General features: G+C 40.3%; 1 protein-coding gene across 3 annotated transcripts in view; it reads left to right on the top strand.

Moving 5' to 3' along the window:
* The window catches only part of FBN1 (fibrillin 1), a 234,630-nt gene that overhangs the window by 20,577 nt on the left and 193,261 nt on the right, over positions 1–20,792 (top strand). For all 3 annotated transcript variants that reach the window (XR_013520968.1, XR_013520969.1, XM_009005406.5), the window contains exons 3-4: positions 13,958–14,040; positions 15,894–15,992. Coding sequence is in view for 1 of the 3 variants with exons in the window: in XM_009005406.5 (XP_009003654.3) it covers positions 13,958–14,040; positions 15,894–15,992 (182 nt within the window). In the remaining 2 variants the exon portion in view is untranslated. The remainder of the gene's footprint in view (positions 1–13,957; positions 14,041–15,893; positions 15,993–20,792) is intronic.

Below are 20,792 nucleotides of genomic sequence, written 5' to 3'. Positions count from 1 at the left end.
TGCTGAGAGTTTCTTGCAGTCCAGTGATGACTGCATTCCAGCGGTATGGTCTTATCACATTTCTCAGTCCCCTGTATTTATTGTGAATTGCTAGTTAGAGCTAGATGCTTGATTCAACTCAATTAACTTTTTGTCAAGAAATCTTTATAAGTTGGTATGTGTTCTTCCATTGGGAGGGACATCATTACTACTAGTTTCCCTTTTTGTGATATTAGCAGCCTTGACACTCATTTTCTAGACCTGTTTATTAGGGTGGCAGAATGGGGATATTCAAATCTTGTCATTTCCTATTGACCTATTAATGCTCTAAAGTTTTACTCCTAGTTTTGAATTTATACTCAATATTTCACAGCCAGTAATGTTTGCGGTATGCCGGGGTCTGATTTTTCTTATTCACGACTTTGTTGTAGAAAAATGATTAATATCTAACAGTAAGGATTGGCTACTCTGAACTATGGAATTGTGGGAAATTTACACAGAAGGAGGCTGACATTTGAAAGGGCAGACAGAGAAGAAAACAATTCTGCAATCCATTTATCCCATAATATTTTGTGAGTGTCAAGATGAAAGCACTGAGTGTTTTTATTTTAAAATAAGGAGTTTCAGGCAAGAACCTTGTGACAAGTTGGTAAGACTCTGGACTGTGGGAGGAAAGAAAAGATATTTGCAGAGATTTTAACTTTCAGAAGTGAATTTTTGTACCCTGATATTGGCATTGCTTTCTAAGAGTTTTTTTTCCCCAAGAAATTGGAACAAGTACAGCCTTAGTGATTCAAATGAAAGATTCTGAAAATCACTGGTACACCCAGTCCCCTGTGGGTAAAGGAAGGTAGGGACAAGAGCTGCCCTAAGACCTCTTCCCCGTGTGTGTGTGTGTGTGCGCGCGCGCGCGCGCGCACGCACATGCGCACATGTGTGCCAGGCACATCACCTGTGTGTTTCATGTCAGTGAAACATGTTCGTCATTCTCTAAGGCCTCATGTATTTCTAGCTGATAGAAAATTCCTGGGTGGGATAAGAGACTTTTGGAACTGCTTTTTAGTTAGTGGATGCTGCTATAGCTACAGAGATTTGGAAACCCTTTAGGTATGTGAGGTGGATGTATATCTCTCTGTTTTGACGTCATTATCACCACCTCAGAAGTTGTCGTGTTGAAGCTTTGTACTGGCAATTAGCACCGGCTCGGCTTAGTTATAGCTTGAAACACAAATCCTGTCACATCTTCCCCAGAGCTGGAAGGGGGTTGAGAAGACAGTGCTGGCATCACTTACACTGAGAGGGAAATCTTTTGGGTTGGATCTCAGGGAAGAGCTGTGCCGGCCATTGGAATGAGGAGAGTCACCACTTTCTCTGTGTAATGGATAGCATCCCAGCAGCCTCTGAATTAAGTCACAGAGACGTGAAATTGGAGGGTTTTTTTTTACGAGATCATCTGGGTCACCCAGGCCTTCAAGCAGCTCATTGTCTTCCTAAGCCAGGCCAGACATTGGCCTGCATGTCCTGATGGTTTTGCTTCGAGCTGCTTTTCAAAATACAAGCCATACTCATGTTGAAGTGTGTGTACTAACACATTCCAGTGCCAGCTCTGAGTGGTTTTTGAATTATCCACAGGTTGAATCTTTATTGTGCTCCTTACACACCCACTCCCTCAAACATTGAGCAAGTTAAGAGGTGACTAATGTTTTTACCAGGGGTACAGGACAGAATATTCATTCTCTATTGAAAAATGCAGAAACTGTTTAAGAAACAGAAGGGCCAATCTATAGGAGTGAATGTTCCTAAAATGTGTTCTCTTTAGATTGTTTTCCTTTTCTAATACACTTCCCAAGCTCTGTTTTATTTATTTCTTTTGCAAACCTAGTAAAAAAAAAATGAGAGCACAAAAAATGATACACAAATTAGTTTATACAAAAAAGAGAATACATTCTCTTCACAATATTTATGGAAACATCTTTCTAATCTCTAATGTAAAAATCTTTAACACTAAACTTGGAATGTTTTATTAATCAATTCTTTTGGTTTTTAATTAGGAACTTTATAGAAACTTAAAATGTCAGTGATTTATTTACTTAGTTTCATTCCTAAGCAACAGTATTGTCCCTGCTTTGATGGAAGGGTTAGATAGAGAAATGTTTTAAAGATCCATGGCCTGCTGACTGCTAGGAAATATGGTTTGAGCTACAAGACCTCTGCAGCTTTTGTAACTATAAATGTTTCTGAATGATGCAACTGAAGCATGGAAGAATTTCTCTCTTGTACCCCATGTATTTCACTTATGGGTAATTATTGTTATGTATTTGATTTTTTTTCATTTTAATTTTCTAAGATTAAAAAGGGTCTTGCTTTGGAGTGCAGTGGTGTGACTGCGGCTCACGCTAGCCTTAACCTCCTGGGCTCAAGTGATCCTCCCACCTCAGCCTTCCAAATAGCTGGAAAGCTACAGGTGCATGCCACCGGCCTGGCTAATTTTGAACTTTTTTTATAGATATGGGGTCTTGCTATGTTACCCAGACTGGATCTTTCTAAAGACTTAATTTCTTACAAACATATATACCTTTAAAAATAAGCTAAATACTCAATAATTTGGCAGAATTCTCATTAACTTATGTTGTCTCAGTGGTAAATGAAACTCTAACCTTTCATTTACCACTTAAGTTTCAAGTATTGTGTTAGGTGCTGGGATGGCAAAGATAAATGTGAATTTGCTATCTTTAAGGAACTTGCAAAAAAATGGCAATTTCCAGCTTTAGGAGAGATGAAATGCTTGCATAATTTTGTTATGAGATTGAAGCCACCAAATAGGTTCAAAACGGATTTGTTTCCTTGCTTCACCTGTGCCACTTGTGCTAGAAATAGCTCACTGAGGTCTGTCTGCGAGCCAGTCCAGGACACTGATTTTATGTTGTAGTTGCTAATGGGGTGGGATCTTCTGGTCTTTGAAATTAATCAGGTGCATTAAGAATGAAAACATCCACTTACTCCCCAGGTTTTAAGTCTCTGATTCATGGACTTGTGGATGTCCTGTATTGGCCCTGACAGTCTCATGCAGGGGTCTGGGAGGGTGTCAAGCCTGGGCTGGGACAGCTCTGACTCTGGCCACCCTCTCAGGACTGTATGGAGTTGCCTGAGTTTAAGGTGTTCAGTTCTCACAGATCACCAGGCAGCTTACTAAGCTGAGGATGGTGGGTTTGAGTGGCCAAATTTTCTTCTGGTTTCCTGCCGTGGAATGTGTTTTCCCATAGAAACAACATTTTAAGTTGTGGTCAAGTTCCCAGACCAGCCCACAATAGCCTATTCAGCTGATAATGCAGCTGAGAGACTGCTGTTTGACTGGTCTGGAGACCAAACCACCACCTATTAACATTGTTTCTATTGGACAGGCCATTGCAAGTTCTAAATATTAATATAGAAATGAAATTTTGGAGCTCTACCTGTTTGTCAGTTAGGGGCTGACAGCATTCGGAACTCAAGTATCAAATCACCCTGCACTCTAGGTTCCTGAAAGACCTCATTCTTTCTTTTTCCTAAATCTGACCCCATTGGCTGGTTTTCCTGTCTCTTCCTGGGGCTGCCAGTACTTTCAGAAGATATTATCTCCCTGGACAGAGCTCTTGCTTTGAGAATTTCTGGGAAGTGGCAAGAATTATGGTTGCAGTCCCCAATTCCTTCTGTGGGTGGTAACAGGCCTGGAGGGAGCAGTGGCTTCCACGAGCTCCACTCCCAGCTCTGCCTCTGGTCTTCCTCTGTGCAGGCTCAGAATCCCCTCACCACTTGCTTTGTGTTTTCAATCATTTCTTTAATTTTGTTCATTCTTTGGAAAAGTACAGTGTGGCTTCAACTTGAATAAATGGGATGAATATCCCAGTCAAAAAGAGCTCCTGATAGAGCCTAATCTCACCGGTAAAGTCCAGGGTCGCAGAGCTCCAGGAAGCCGTTCTTTAGAGGGACAGCGTGTTCTCAGCATGTCATTGGTCATATCCTCTCAGTTGCTTCAGAAGCACACATGTGAGATAAGCTGGATTTTCTGTTTGGAAGCAACACTTCCTCATCCTTAGAAGGTCAAATAGTTTAAACTTCATAAAGAAATTCACCTCTCTCTATGGGTGGGAGCAACTTTTACCCAGCCAACCAGGCTCGTGATGCCAGTAGGCCAGATACAGATGCCCTTCCTCGGAGAAGTAGATCCATTACACAGTAGGCCAACAAGTTATTCCAATCATTGCCTTGAGAACTTTGAGGAGCCTACTTCGGTGGTATCGTTTTCTGAGCAGACTTTGTGTTCTTAGTGGTGCTTGGTGCAGAGTTCCAGAAGCACGAAGCGAAGAGTGCTTCAGAGGCATCACGACTTGCTCCACACACTATGTACGTTAAACATCTGTGCTTCTGGTCCGTGGTTCAATTGCCCAGTTTCCTGTTAGAGTGCATCCCATGACTTTTTGAGCTTTAAATTCTTAAAAAAGAAACAAAAACATACACGCATCACCTATGAAAGATTCCAGTAGGTTTTAAATTGGCTGTCAGTGTAAAATGATGTCCCAGATCTGAAGAACTGCCTTTGCAGCTGTTTCCTAATTTTCTTAGGCTGTGGTGTGTGTGTGTGTGTGTGTGTGTGTGTGAGAGAGAGAGAGAGAGAGAGAGAGAGAGAGAATGTGTGTGTTGGGGAGGAGGGTGCATGTATGCCTGTCCTTAAAAGGTGACAACGTTTTTGGACCTTAAGTTCTCGGGCTATTGCTTTTGATCAACACAAAATCTCCACAAAAAGATAAGGGTACAAGTGAATGAAGTGGTTGATGAGACACCTTCTGTGTGCTGCCTGGGCTGTGAGATACTCCATTTAGCAGTGGGAAAAGCACATCCAGAGACCTTTCAAGGTCACTCTGTGGATTTTGTCATGATTGGATGTAGGAACTGGCCACATAAGGCCGGCCCCATCTATGGCCTTGATCAGTTGTGGCAATCTGCCATCACAAAATACATGCCAACTTGTGAGCTGAAAATCTTCATTTAGTTGCTTGTGGGATTTTTTTCCTCTTTTGCCAAAGAAATAAATAGAATCAAATGTTTGCATATGCGTGTTATTTGTCTACATTGAATTTGTATTTTCTCAAAGGAAAATATTGATTCCTGAGTTATAAACATGGATAACTTCACTGATCAGAATAAATTAATGATTGGCCTGGCAGTGAAATAATCAAGGTACAAAACCACCATCCATTTTTGTTTAACTGCCTATATAGCTTTTCAAAGATGTGTTAAATAGTCTTCCTTTAAATAGATACATTTATAAGAAATAATTCTTTCTATTGCACAGTTTTTAATGTTAGTGGCATCATTCATCTGGCCTACTGTAAGCACTGAGGAGATGATATTAATCTTTGTTAATTTTACTTCGTACTTACTAGGGCCTTTAGTCAATGTTATCTTGTGTGCTTCTAAATAGACCCCAGGATGCTCTAGGCATAATAGACATTGTTTCTGTCCTTGAAGAACAATTTACTGACCTGGGAGAAGAGAAGGTGGGTTGGGCTTTAGGGATGAGATCTCGACATATAATTATTTAAAATATGTAACTACAGAATAGCCTATGTAGGTTTTGAAGCTGTGTCTGGAATTGTGTTTGTAGTGTGAAAGATGGATGAGATTCATCGGGGAATACTAAGGGTGGAGATGGAACTACACATTTAAATGGAAAGATGGAAGAGCTAATATGAAAATTGAGGAGGTGTCTGGTTTTAGTGTGTGTGTCAGATATGGCAGTGCGTGTGTGAGTGAAGGCTGAGATGGTGAAAAAGACGAGCTGAGTAGGAGGGTGGAAGTTGAAGGTATAGAAAATGTAAGAGTGGACAGGTAGATTAGGCCTACCTGGTAGATATCCAAAGTTAATAATGAGATGTTTAACATTATAGAGGTGAGGGTCCATCTTTGGGTTGTAGGGGAACAGAAATAAGCATGGCGAGTATGAAAAGATACTTAGCCACATTGTCCTAATGCAATAGAGAGAAACTGGGAAGCCAGGAAAAAAGAACCTGATATTAGTCCAACAATGAAATCACCAGGATTTGGACAAGGGATTTGCTAATGGAGTTGGAGAATTTAGGAGGAATTTCATCAGTGGGATGAAATAAAACTAGTGATTCCCCTTAGCAACGGGGAAACATCAAGTCACAGCTCAGATAGTCCTCTTCTGAGCTTATCCTGCACGCTGTGGCCAAAGGGCTCTGTCTGGCCTCCTTGAGTTTCCCGGGCAGTCCTTGATGTTAGCGCTTTGTCTGTTGTGTAGACACTCTGTGTGTGTGTGCCTGTGTTCCTAGACTGTAAGATCCTCAAGAGCAAAGACTGTGTCTTTGTCACTTTTTAAATATAGCTGCTTTATTTATTTATGATTGCATTGGGTTACCTTAAAATAAACTTTCCACTTTAGAACGGTTTTAGAGTTACAGAAAAATTGAGAGTTCCCATATACTCTGGACACTTTTATCTGTTGGTAACATCTCATACTAGCATGGTCTATTTTTTGCAATTAATGAACCAATATTGATACATAGTTAGTGATTAAAGTCCATTCCTTATTCAAATATTCTGAGTTTTTAGTTAATGTCCTTTTTATGTTCAGAATCCCATCTAGGGTGCCCCACTGCATTTAGTAGTCATGTTTTCTTAGACATGACTTAGCTACCACAGGTCTCAGACTTTCCATGTTTTTAATGACCTTGACAGTTTTTAGGATGGCTGGTCAGCTTTTTTATAGAATGGTCCTTAGTGGGATTCTTTGATGTTTTTGTCATGATGACACTGGGATTATGGGTTTTTGGGAAAAAGACCAAAGAGGTAAGGTTCCATTTTTATCACATAATATTAAGGGTTTATAGTATCAGCATGATTTGTCATTGTTGCTGTAACCCTTCCTAGCCTGGCTGAGACAGGATTTTCTACTTCTTCCCCCCTCCCCCCGCCTCTCTACTGTATTCTTTGGAAGGCAGTCAGTATGTGTAGCTCACACATAAGGAGTGGGGAATTATGCTTCATCTTTTTGAAGGGAGACCATGTACGAAATTATTTAGAAGTCTAAAACACAGATTTGTCTCTTCTCTCCCATTTATTTATTTCTTCAATCATTTATTTATCAGCATGGACTTATGGATATTTATTTTTTAATCCATTGATGTTTCTGTTATTTTCTTGCTCCAAAAGCGTTCTAGCTTTGGCCATTTGGGCTTCTTTCATTTGGCCCCTGTGTCCCTTGCCATGTTCCCCTCATTGTGGATGTTTGTTTAGCACTTCCTTACACTTTCTGTCACTGCAAGATGCTACAGATTCAGCTTGTCTATTTCTTGCCCAGCCCTAGAATCATCTCCCTGGAGCCCTGATTCCTTTTATTGAAGAATGGCATTAGCAACCAAGATCTAGGCATTAGGCGTGCGCATCTTAGTCAATTTTATTTCTTATCTGACACAGTGCCTAGCACATAATAGACTCTTATTAAATGTTGCTGAACAGCTTCGTGCTTGTGGGCAAGGTGACTGGTCCTGATGCACCCTGTTGTGCACCCAGCAGTGAACTTACTGGCTACACAGGAACAGGAGCCATTGATCTTGCATAAATTGAGTTTGCGGTGGTAAGAAAACATTTAATTTGAAATGCCCTGAAAACAGAACTAAAGAGTGAAGAAAAGAGAGAGGAAGAAAGGGAAATAGGGGAGGGAAGATGAGGGAGATGATGGGAGATGAGAAGGAGGGAGAGAGAAAGAGATGGATCACGGCTTGGGAGGGAAAGGAGTCGCTAATCTACTGAGGATGGAGAAGGCATAAGGGGATGAGTTCTTGAAAACCAGCATAAAAGCTATTATTCATTCTGTCCTTTTCAGATTACTTTTATCTAAAAAAGAATCCCAAACTATACAAAGTACAGTTGGCTGGCTTGCATCTTCGAAGGAGGAAGCCAGAATTTCCTGTGTCCCAGGCAGTGTCGACCCAGACAATCCAGAAAAGAGTCTCTAGGTCTAGAGCAGCGGTCTCCAACCTTTTTGGCACCAGTGACTGGTTTTGTGGAAAATAACTTTTCCACAGATCAGGGGTGCCAGGGGGATGGTTTCAGGATGATTCAAGCTCATTACATTTATTGTGCACTTTATTTCTGTTATTACATTGTAACATATTATGAAATAATTATACAACTCACCATAATGTAGAATCAGGGATCCCTGAGCTTGTTTTCCTACGACTAGAGGATCCCATCTGGGGGTGATGGGAGACAGTGACAGATCATCAGGCATTAGATTCTCATAAGGAGCATGCAGCCTGGATCCCTGGCATGCACAGTTCACAATAGGGTTTGTGCTCCTATGAGAATCTAATGCTGTCCCTGATCTGACAGGAGGCAGAGTTCAGGTGGTAATGCCAGTGATGGAGAGCGGCTATAAATACAGATGAAGCTTCACTTGCTTGCCTGCCACTTACCTCCTGTTGTGTGGCTCAGTTCCTCACAGGCCATGGATGTGTACTGGTCCGCGGCCTGGGATTTGGGGACCCCTGGTCTAGAGAGCCAAGTTGAAGTTTGGGGAGGCCATGGAAGCTGTTCTCATTACCAGGGTTTGAAGTTTTGTTGCCCAAGTTGTATTGTGACTGGCAGATGGACTGAATATATGGTACTCATATCGCTACTGGGAGACTTGACCTCTGACTTCAGTGAAGAGGGCCAGAATAAAGGCACTAAAATAAAGTAGGGGAGCATTTTCAAAGTTTGTCAAAGTGGTATGGGCCCCTTCATCAGACAGTTCTCATGATGTTTTTTCTTTTTTTATCTTGATGATAAAATTGTTGAGGAGCAAATAAAATCATGATGTGTCGTTCACAATATATAGGCAGCTCATTTGTGTATTGTCATTGTTTCATGATCCATCATATTTTTTTTATAGTGGAAATTATTTTAACCTTGAAACAGTGGGATGTTAAGATATTAACATGGGACATGTTAATGGGCAGTTGGGTGTCCTTTGTTATGTGAGGGCATATACCTTTTAATGCTCCTCCAGATTTATACTTAAGGGGCTGAATTATACATTTTTTTCTTAAAGGTTAAAAAAAGAGCAAGTAATGGAGTAGGGTCAGCCTCATTAGCCCTTACCTATTGCTTAGTGTTCTCCTTGCCCAAGAGCTTACTCACTAACATATATGTTGAGAAACTAACATATATGCAATAAGAGCCTCCTGACCTTTATTTTATTACCTTAACCTTTTCTGGAAAGGATTTTGCACTTTGTACAGGAAGCAGAAAGGCTATCTTGCTGTAAGACACCAAACTTGCAGAAGTGGGCTCTGCCTAAGGAATGTGGACACAGTGCAGACAGCTTGCACAGAGGCCAAGTCTCGCGATGATGTGGTCAGACGTGGTAGAGCCCAGCTGTTTGCTGCATTGAGAGAGGCTTTTGCCAGTCCACATGGTCTCTGAGGGCTGTGTCTGACTGAATCCAAATATCAAACCTGCTGAGACTCACTGATGATCCAGGGTGTTTGGAGTTAGGTTCTTGCAGAGCACAATATTCAAAGTTACTGGTAAGAAAAGTGACGGTTAGACTTAGCTGTTTTTTAAAAAAGATGTAACATATAGTTGTGAAGTGGAATAAAAGATATTTTCTCCTTTTCCCCTATAGACTATGGAATACAGTTAAAAAGCAGTTTATGCTAGCTGGGCACAGTGGCTCGTGCCTGTAATCCCAGCACTTTGGAAGGCAGAGGCGGGCAGATCATGAGGTCAAGAGACCGAGACCATCCTGGCCATGGTGAAACCCCGTCTCTACTAAAAATACAAAAATTAGCCTGGGGTGGTGGCACCTGCCTGTGGTCCCAGCTATTCAGGAGGCTGAGGCGGAAGAATCGCTTGAACCCAGTAGGTGGAGGTTGCAGTGAGCCGAGATTGCACCACTGTACTCCAGCCTGGCGACAGAGCAAGACTCTGTCTCAAAACAAAACAACAACAACAACAAAAAACCAATTTATGCTTTATCCTTGGTATATTGATGGACATTCTGTGATTTGTGTTACTTATGTCACTATGAATGCTACTGAGTGAAATGTCATCTTGTCCTCTATGCACACCTTTGTCTTAGCATAGGATTCGGAGAGTATACTCTAGAGTTGGACTTCTTCAGTTCAAATCTCCATTACACATATCTAAGCTATGGGAGGCCAGGTTTTTAAACCTTCTTAAGCCATAGTTTTTTTCTTTTTTAGCATTAAACATATAACAATTAAAATTACCTCAAAGAGCTGCTATGAGGTTGAAATAAAGTAACGTATCTTTAGCAGTTAGCAAAAAGTTTTCTCCCCTTTGAATTTGAATCTTTTAAACTTGTTGAATGTTATTGCTACCTGCACAGCACTTTAACTCTGACTTCGTGTGTTGTGTGAGAGTGATGGGGTTGGTAGGGATGACTGATGAAGTGAAAAGAGAAAGAGTCATGGATGCTATACTTCCATTGACCGAAAAGAGTAACTTTATTAAAAATTCTCCTTCTGTATGAGCATTTTGTGCTGAAACTTCAGAATGAAATCTTTTATTACAGAAATAATCCATAATGTCTTCTTTAGAGTTTATGTGTTTTAGTTCTTTCCAGTTTCAATAAGATACTCATTTATTTTCAGAATTAGAGTTGCTTTTTTCTGTGTGTAAGTAGAACAGATGTCACACTGCTTGTTTGAACACGTTCTATTAGTTTACAGTTTCTCAAGACCAAAGCAGCAGAGGAGAAATCTTAAATGTTTCTAATACTTTGCGTTGAGCTATATCGCATAGCATTTAGAGTGATTTAAGAACGGTGGCAACACAACTAAAACATCATTGTCATTTGAAGGTATTGGTTGAAACAACTGAAATTAAATAACATACTACTTGTAAATGATAAAGTTTTAAAACTCATAGGAAGTCGGAGCATGCAAATAAAGTAAGTCCAATACAAAATTATAAAGAACGTTAAGGAATGCAGTGAAATGAAAATGTGATGCATAATTAAAGGGAATTATGAATGAATGAAACAGGAAGTATCTTGTTTCAAAGATAAGATGTTCATACTTTGAAAGTAGAGTTATTGCTTTAAGTGAAAGACAGTGATGGAAATAGAAGAGCATATATTTTAAAATGAACGATTGCAGATGAATATTAGGTAGGAAAGCAAAAGAACTGTCCCTCTGCTTCCCCAGGTTCTCATCTCTTAAGGTAACTAGCTTGAAACTTTTCTGTTTTTTTGTTCTTCTCACAGTCATCTCCCCAACACTATCTACCATGTTTGTACCTCTGTATCTAGATTTAAATGGTACCTATTGATCTCTTGCTTTGAAAGATGGGGACTTAGCTCACTCAAGTGTCTGTACCCTTTTTCTCTCTTCTTCTTCACAACTTTAAAAAATAGTTGTAGTATAACTTTTATTTATCGGTTATTTTTAAACACAATGCCATATATGTAAGACTCTTTTTCTAGGATCAGCTGCTTTATTGACTGCCACACCTTTCCTCCCAAATTGTTTCCCAAGTTATGTCATCTGCACCATTGCTTTTACACTTGGGAAGGTTTACAGCATGTACATTTTCTTTTGTAACTCTAGTGCATTGTAAATTTTTCCATGTTTTAGCTGTAGATTGATTCTAAACATTTTTTAAAAGAATGTTTATATTAGCGTGCTTAATACCTTGGAAAATCTTTAGGATATTTGGCTTTGTAGGACTGAAATAGTCATTCTGGACCCTTTGTTTCTTAGCTTCTTCATCTTCTATATGTGTTACTACATGAATATATTCATTTTAGCCAGACATGATGTCTGTGACACTTTATGTCAGACAATGTATGGTTGTAGTTAAAAAACACACACACACACCAAACATTGTTATGTTGACCACAGGGCACCCTGCAAAGGCTCAGGGGTGCTCTGACACTCTTCCAGGGTTTGGTAGGGATTGGACTATCTCCAGCAGAGCTGTTCTAATGAGCTGTTGCTGGAGAAGGTTTGAGGTGGTTGGCTTTGGCCTGGATTGTCAATTTCAGATCGAGAGAACTTTTATAATAAGAGTTTGGAAGGTTTGAGTGTTCCCCTCTACCCTGGCTCTCTACCCTGACCTCCTCTCTCATTTCCCTTTCCGAGAATTTGAATTTCCCCAGAAACTTCTGGACACCCTGAAGTTTCAGGCATTGCTTTGTCATGGAGGACAAAGGGTTGAGAGCCTTTGACTTAAAATTCTCAATAACATCTTTCTCTCTTCCTTTATTCCTTATGGTTCCATTGGCTGAGTAACTTAGGTCAGAAGATGATTCCATCAGGACGATAACGCTGTATTGCATTTTCACTGTCTTTTTCATATAGGAAGGTTTCATGTCTATTATTTGACATATATACATCCATGATGTACACAAGGCAGACATTTCGTTATGCCATTGTACACAGAAATAAACTGAGCTCACACAGGCTAACATCATGCACTTATTTCACCTCTATTCAATTAAGTGCGCCTTCAGAGAAGGCCTGGGCTGCTGGGTATGGGCCCTTTCCTTGGCCCCTCCAGCTTTCTTCCTAATTCCCTTTCTGACTCATCAGTCAGTGTGAAGTATGCATGGTGCCCTGCAGGGTGCTTCAGTTTTTCTGGAGCAACAAAAGGAGTAAAGGACAGAGCAGAGACCTTACATTGGTTCACAATCCTGCATGAGGTTGAAGTAGTGAGTTCAGAGAATATGGGAGGGCTCTGTACTGTTTCATGTGGTCTACATATACAAAGAGAATGTGGGAGTGCACCTAACTGAAAATACATTTTAACTATACAGTTGTTTTTAAAGGCTTATGCTTTGAGGGTTACCGTGTTAATACCAGCGAGCTTTGGAAATGTTCCTAGTTTGTGAAATTGATTGCAAAACATGTGACCTTCCTATCAGCCCCTGATCTCCAGCAACTAGCATCAATTGTTAGGCCCTCTCAACATGCCAAAGTAAAACTCATGGTTGCTTTTAGGTCTGTGTGTATTATATCCTTTGTCTTAGTTTCCGTGTAGAAGTCACCGGATCTTTACTCAGTTGCTCCCTGAAGTTGTTAAATGTGGATCATCTGGATTCTGAATGGAGTTTCTACTCCAAGATGTGATGCGTGGTCTGTAAACAAGAAACCCAGAGTGACACTGATTTTATTTTCTTGTAACTGCTGGTATCAAGTGTGTTTCCAAACTTTTTTGGGGGGACAGTCTCACTTTTGTCACCCAGGCTGGAGTGTAGTGGTGTGATCTCAGCTCACTGCAGCCTCTGCCTCCTGGGTTCAAGCAATTCTTCTGCCTCAGCCTGCCAAGTAGCTGGGACTACAGGTGCGTGCCACCATGCCCAGCTAATTGTTGTATTCACCATGTTGGCCAGGATTACAGGCATGAGCCACCGCATCCGGCCTGTTTCCAAACTTTTGCTAAATAAATATTTACATGTTTTGGCCTTTATTTTTTCTGACTCATGTCAGAGTTTGCATTCCGATAGTTTTAGTGAAAGGAAGAATGTGTAACATTATAGAAGTGAGATGGGCCATAGGAAAAAAAAAAATGGTTTCAAAGAGTAGAAATGCAAAGTCTTATGTGCATTAGGTTTTATTATGACCGTTCTTAACCATATTGGTAAGAGATTTATTGTTTGGTTTAAGTTTATTGTCTAATTTAAGACTTGTATGACTTCATGAATTGTGACAGAACGTGCTACATTCTGTATCTCTGGTTTTTATTTCCCTGATGGGCCACATGCATAGGTGATATTAAGGGATGTCCCTGTTGATATCACTATGTAAGTGTCACAAACTACTGTAAACCAGCATTGAGTCTCATGGGTTTTTTTAAACAGGATTCATCCTGTTTTTATAACTAAGGGATTTTTCCCCTTTTGTTTGGTCATTTCTTCCTTTTCTTTTCTTCTTCTTTTAAGTATGGAATTCTTCTGTTTTTGTTTTAGACCCAATGTCTGTGGATCACATTATAATGCCTACTGTTGCCCTGGTTGGAAAACCTTACCTGGCGGAAATCAGTGTATTGTCCGTAAGTAAATAACCTGTCATTCTGCATGTCCTTCTTTTGTTGTTTGTTGCGTGGGGAGCCTTAAAATTTGGCCCTTTGTAACTGTACCATGAATTTGTTTAAAGTAAAGCCTTCTGGCTTTAAGATTTTTCTACTTTCTCTGAATCCAGGTTGGGAAATAGATCAACTTGGTCAAAACCTTGTCAAAGTTTAGTCACAGGGATACTTTGCTCCAGGTTGTGTATCATTTACATATGATGGGCCTGGCGATGTAGACTATGTAATCAGTTTGATAGGAGTTTGAATGAAAGGGTATTATTGCTGATTTTCTGATTGTAATTTCTAACTTTGTTGGCCACCCGTGGGCCTACCCAAACCATGTACATTGAATCTGGATGACTGAGGGGCCAAGAGCAGACCTAACTCTTGGACAAAAGGGAAAGAGAGGAGAGAGAGCACCCTGAAGATCAGTGGAAAGACTCAGAAAGATCTCAAATGATAACAGAGGTTCCTCTATTGATTTCTGCTGGTGAGGCAAACCTCCAGATTTCTCCAATATCCCACAAATGTTGAGTGACAAACCACATGCCAGACAAGGTGTTATTTAATGGAGACACCAAAGTCAAACGTAGTCATGATATGTGCCTTTCATGAGCTTTCACAGTTGTTGTATCTATGAAATAATGTTCAGTTTTCAGAAAACTCCATTAGTATAATGGGGAAATTTAGAGCTGAAGGGACATTAAAGAATCATTAGTTCACCTTCACACTTGGCTGAGAGTGCTCAGTGGAGAAGAATAGACTGTAGTACAGTGTTTGCTTTGTGAACTGAAAGAGTTTAACTCTTTCTCAATTCTTGGTTTTGACCATAAAGCATCTCCTTTATTTGACACATTATGGTTTAAGACCAAAACTGAATCACTGAAAGAGAAATACAATGGTATTTGCATTTCTCAATGAACTTTACAATGGAACCCTTTCCTAGACTTCTCTAGAGTTCTCTGATGTCTTCAGGTATTTAAATTAATGTTTGTAGGATCCTTTGATAGCTTATTTCTTGTCATTTCCAGGCTCCATGCTTAGCTCTTTGGATGTTTGAATGCACTTTCTATCAAGTGTACTCTTTTAGCTTTGCACGTCACATTTGCGCTTGTAAGGTTGTGCAAGAGCTTGAGGAAGGGATCGAGCCTATGATGATACAAAGAAGTGACCAAGTCCTGAGCTGCTGATAAATATAAATCATATGCCATTCACACTTACTGTTTTGGCCACTAGCAGAGCATTGGTACCAGCATGATATTAGTCTCTGGGTGGTATGAACACGTTAATATTTCTCTAAAGGATGAATGGCTTCCTGACTGTAGAATCAGTACTGACAGTAGATTCCAGCATTCTGCTCTCAGACTGTTGATGTAATTCAGAACAGAATGAAAATTAAACATTAAACATTCACAATAAAATTGGCTTTGAGAGTAATCATGTAATTTTTGTATCATTAAATCTGAAAGTCAATATAGTCATGTATTTCTTATGATCATATAAATATGTATAGATGCAGGATTTTAATTTGTTTGTTTGGCTTTCTTTTCATTGCCTCTCCTGGCTTTTGATGGATTGAGTGCTGCAGACTAAGGAAAGAGAGGTTGAGAACCACGATTATTGGATAAATGAGTTGTGGATTTTAAGCCAGAGTTTATGTAATTCAATAGACTTGTTTTGAAAATGAGTACACCTGTGGCTTAAGGTCATATAAGTCATGATAGCAAAGTTTGTGAGGGACCTGAGAACCCAGGTTTCCTCATTTGGGGATCTGTCTCCTATAACTAATCGTGCTCTGAATCCATGTGCTAACAGACCTCTGGTTTTATTCACAGCCATTTGCCGGCATTCCTGTGGGGATGGATTTTGTTCGAGGCCAAATATGTGCACTTGCCCCTCTGGTCAGATAGCTCCTTCCTGTGGCTCCAGATCCAGTGAGTTTAACATGTCATTATATATAATATTATTTTATGTGGTTACACCCCGTTTTCTCCTAAATTTGATTTTGGCTTTTCTCTTTCCTGCAATACATTTTTTCACTAGAACATCTGCCTTCTCTGTTCTGCCCAAAATACTTGGAAAGGCTTTCCTTCATCTGGCTTCTCATTTCCCTTCTTGACTCTTTATAGGAAAATTACCTATGCGCCGTAGTTACTATGAATAGTATAAAGCTTATGGCCTTTTATGTAGGTATCGCCTTATTCATCTTTGTATCTCCAATGTAAACACATAAAAGGTGCTCAATGAAATGGTTGTTTAATGAACATTTTTGGCTCAAGAAATCTAGGCATTCTTCCTTGTGGTACTGAAATCTGAATCTGATTAGAAACTTATTTAAGGCTCAAGACCCCTGCTTTACAAGAATAAAATGTGAGAAGTTACCAAGGTTTCTGGGGTGATTTATAATGAAGCATAAACCCATTTTTCCTTTCAGAATTTTGCCACGTTCTGTGATGCCAGATGAATATCCACAGTTCATTCTTCAGAGCCTTTGTTTGCTTGTTCCACTGTTTTTTTTGGGGGGGGTTTGGGCAAGTGAGTCATAATTGGTTGTTTAAAACACTGAAGTTTTTGTTTGTATAAACAGCCCCTCAAAACTTCGACCATCCCCATCACAAAAAACCTAGGTCCCCTTTCCATTTCTTTTGATCTGGTGAGAAAATGTACCCCCCGCCTCTTATCGTGTGTTCTATTTTGACAGAGTTTCGAAGAAAAACACTGTGGGATAAATGTATTCTCTTTTGTTTACTGCAAGTAGAGACTTCAGTGTGTCAAGGTTGATTACCTGTTAAGAGTCCTACCATCTGAGTGTGTCTCTCAAAGCAAATTAACAGGTTAGGGCGAGTTGTCCTGTGTAGCACTCTTGGTGCCCTCTTGCCTCCCTTGGCTTCATGGATGAACACGGGAGACTCTGCCTGAGAGCTTTGTATGGCCAGCGAGCATGCCAGGTCTGCGTGCAGGGCAAGCTGGAAGCACTGGGGGTCAGTGGACCTAGAAGCAACTTTTAACCAACAACAGATGTAGAGTGGTTGGATAAGTGCCTCAGCTTCCTTGCTTCTCAGTTTGTAACGATGAGGTTCACTCTGCCCTGTCTCCTGAAGTTCCCTAGTGGGACTGAGCCCTCGTCGTTCACAGTGATAATAGATTTGATAATGTACTTCATTAGCTTCCTTCTCTTTTTGTCTCACTTTCCCCCTCTCCTACCAGTGTTTCTCAGAATTACTTTCAGAACAAACTACTCCATTTAAATTGTCATCTCAGAATCTGCTTCTGGTGGAGCCCAAAAAATAGTAGCCACCTTTTACTAAATACAGCCTGTTAAAATTGGGATAGACACTCCTCTATGGGCTGGGACTCTTGCTTAGTCTTACTTGATCTTGGTTTGGTTTCGAATGCGCATCTTCCAAGTAACAGCTGGTTCAACCTACATAGCAAGGGCTCCTGAACTGGAGGAATAGAATGAGGCAGAGAATCCAGCTGGCAGCACATCTGAGAACATGTTGGGCATCTTCTTCTCTATAAGGGTGGCTTCTGGGCTGCCACTGAGGCTTAAGCATCTCAGGGTTGGAAAAAAAAATACAGTTATAAAGTTGGGAATAGACCCCATCTCTCAGATTGGTCCCAAACCAACTAACAACACTGTACTCCTCTGGGGGCAGAAATGTAGCCAGATGGCAAAACTGGGTATGAAGCTGAGAAGGTCTTCAATGATAGTGTGACTGATAATGACTTACCTATTGAGTAGAAATCATGAGATGTGGAGACAGGATGTTAACAAGACCAGAGGGAAAAGCCATGGGCCTGGCACAATCCAAGCTAATTGTGGGGTGTGAGGAGTATAGGAGCAAGGTCCCGAGGCCAGATTTAGTCGGGAGACTAAAATCCAAGACTGTGGGTGGTGCTTTCTGAGGACGTTTCAGTCATATCTGTGGTACCTGGACATGGGACAAAGTCCCCAAGTAGCTTGTGGATGAGGGTAGTGTAAGGAGGAGCTTCTGGTTTCACCAGGATCTTTGAGGGTATTTGAAATCTTTAAAATTGTTGGCTTTTGTCTAAACCATGCGCAGAATTAAAGACGGCAAAATATTAAGGGTAGCTAGGGACAATCAGAATCCATTTCTCCTCTTTTGGAGTGATGTTCTAGGGAAGAGCTGTGCTGTCCATAGAACATCCTGATCACTTTGCCAACTTCCCTGCTAAGAGAAGGATAGTTCTACTCAGTGAAATGTTTGCATTCACTTCAAGTGGTTCTACCAGAAAGGGTCATTTTAGATTACTGCACCAATTTTTCCTATGAAAAATTTTATACTGATTATGTGATAGGGATCCAGGGGGTCTGGGCATGTTGTCGGACTTCAGAGGGCCTTAATTTTCCCATTTAAATATGAACAGAATGGAAGGAGTGTTGTTCTTTTAGGTGGTTTTTGACTTGAGGGTCATTTAACTCTGAGAATAGAAAATTATCTCTTAGTGACCTGAATGAGAGATTGCATTTCCAGAAGGTTCAAAGTGCCTGCCAGTGATTCTCTTAGATAACAGGAAGTTGTGACTTCCCTTAGTGCTGGTGGAACTCTTGACACTCGTCATTCAGCACCAAAAGCATGATTAGCTAGACAAGGTCAAAACAGTAGTTTCTCTGGACTTTAATTCCAGCCCTCTTTAGGACTGTTCTTTGCTGTGTCAGTCTCTGAGGTTAGAAATGGATTTTGAGCAATCCTAATTGTAATATAGACCTATTGTGGTTTACTGATACATGAATTTACTCATTCTTCTTATATATGTATACATACACACAGATATATATTAGCTTGTAACACTGGGATTAATAAGCTCTATAACTGTACATATGTATTAGTCAGTTTGGCCTGCTATAATAAAATACTATAGACCAGGTAATTTATAAATAATAAAAATGTATTTGTTAGCAGTTTTAGAGGCTGGGAAGTCCAAGATCAAGAGGCCAGCAGATTGCTTGTCTGGTGAAGGCCTGTTCCTCCCAGATGGTGCCTTTGGTGTGTCCTCACATGGTGGAAGGGGCAAACAGGTCTCCCAGGCCTTTTTTATAAGGCTACTAATCCTTTCATGAGGGCTCTCCCTGCATGACTTAATCATCTCCCCAAAGGCCCCACTGCTCCATACTCTCCTATTAGGGACTAAGTTTCAACATATGAATTTTATGGCGACAAAAACATTTAGATAGTAACATATGTACATATATGTTCATATATGTATGCGTGTGCACAGTAAGCACATCTTTTTTATGTGCTTATTGCCATCGGTGTATCTTCTTCAGTGAAAGGTCTCTTCATGTCTTTTGTCCAGATGCTTAGTTTTAATTAAATTTTTTTTTTTTGAGATGGGGTCTCACTCTGTCACCTAGGTTGGAGTACAGTGGTGAAATCTTGGCTCACTGCAACCTGTGCCTCCCAGGCTCAATTGATCCTCCCACCTCAGCCTCCTGAGTAGCTGAGACTACAGGGACGCACCGCCATGCCCCACTAAGTTTTTTGTATTTTTGGTAGAGACAGGGTTTTGCCATGTTGCCCAGACTGATCTCAAACTCCTGAGTTCCAGCAATCCTCATGCCTTGGCCTCTCAAAGTGTTGGGAATATAGGCAAGAACCACCACGCCTGGCCTCTTTTGTCCAGATGCTAATTGTTTATTATTTTATTACTGAGTTTTGAGAAATCTTTATATACTTGAAATATTAGCTCTTTGTCAGATATGTGATTTGCAGGCATTTTATCACACTCTATAGCTTGCTTTTTAATATTTTTAATGGGATCTTTCATAGAGCAGATGTTTTCAAATTTAAGTCTAATTTATCAACTTTCCCTTGATTGGATCATGCTTTCATTGTCAAGTCTAGGAATGCTTTGTTTACTCCTAGATTCTGAAGATTTTCTCCAACTTTTTTCTAATAGTTTCATAGTTTTATTTTTATTTACTTATTCTTTGAGACAGGGTCTTGCTCTGTCACCCAGGATGGGTAGACAGATTTCTCCCGCCTTATCCTTATTTTTTGTTTTAGCTATTCTAGTTCCTTTCTGTAAAAACTGTAGATTAATCTTGTCTATATTTACAAAACCTTTTAGGATTTTGATAGAAATTGTGTCAAACCTGTATATCAATTTGAGGCCCTTTATACTTGGATCAAACCCCTTATACTTTGAGCATGTTTTCTCATTTAATTTGCTTCAATTCAGTGAGAGTTTGGGGCATTTGTACTCCCAACACTAATCTGAGCTCTAAGGGGTAAGAAGGCCAGCAGAATGATTTTGGAGCAGTGTGTCCGCACGTTTGAGGGAGTGTAACCAAATCCTGAAAGTCGGGGGACATTCAGAGGAATGGAAGGTGGTACTATAGCTCGTCTGGATGAAGTCCTCCTTCAAAAAGCTTTGCTGGGAAGTGTGGGATTTATATGAACTGGGAGGAGAGGCATGCATGGAATCTACTCAGACTTGTCCTTGGAAATGGTTGAATTCTTTGCTTTCTGAAAAAGTCTGCCCTTTATGGAAGCACCTTTATCACTGCTGTCATTTAACTTGGAGCTTTTCCAGCTTGGCTAGATTTTTTTTTTTTAGAATTTTGGTGAAGTTTCCCTTCCAAGCTGTGGGTCTTTAGGCATCCCCAGACATCTCCTTACTGAAGGGAAATGCCATTGCTGTTATCTCTCTAAATGAACATTGTTTTTGTCCTGCAGTGACTCTGATTGTCGCTGTGGACTGTTGTC

This window comes from Callithrix jacchus, chromosome 8, assembly GCF_049354715.1.
Source record: "Callithrix jacchus isolate 240 chromosome 8, calJac240_pri, whole genome shotgun sequence".
In the NCBI taxonomy this organism is placed as follows: Eukaryota; Metazoa; Chordata; class Mammalia; order Primates; family Cebidae; genus Callithrix; species Callithrix jacchus.
The sequence above is the reverse complement of the archived record's forward strand: the minus strand, read 5'-3'. Positions and strand labels throughout refer to the sequence as shown.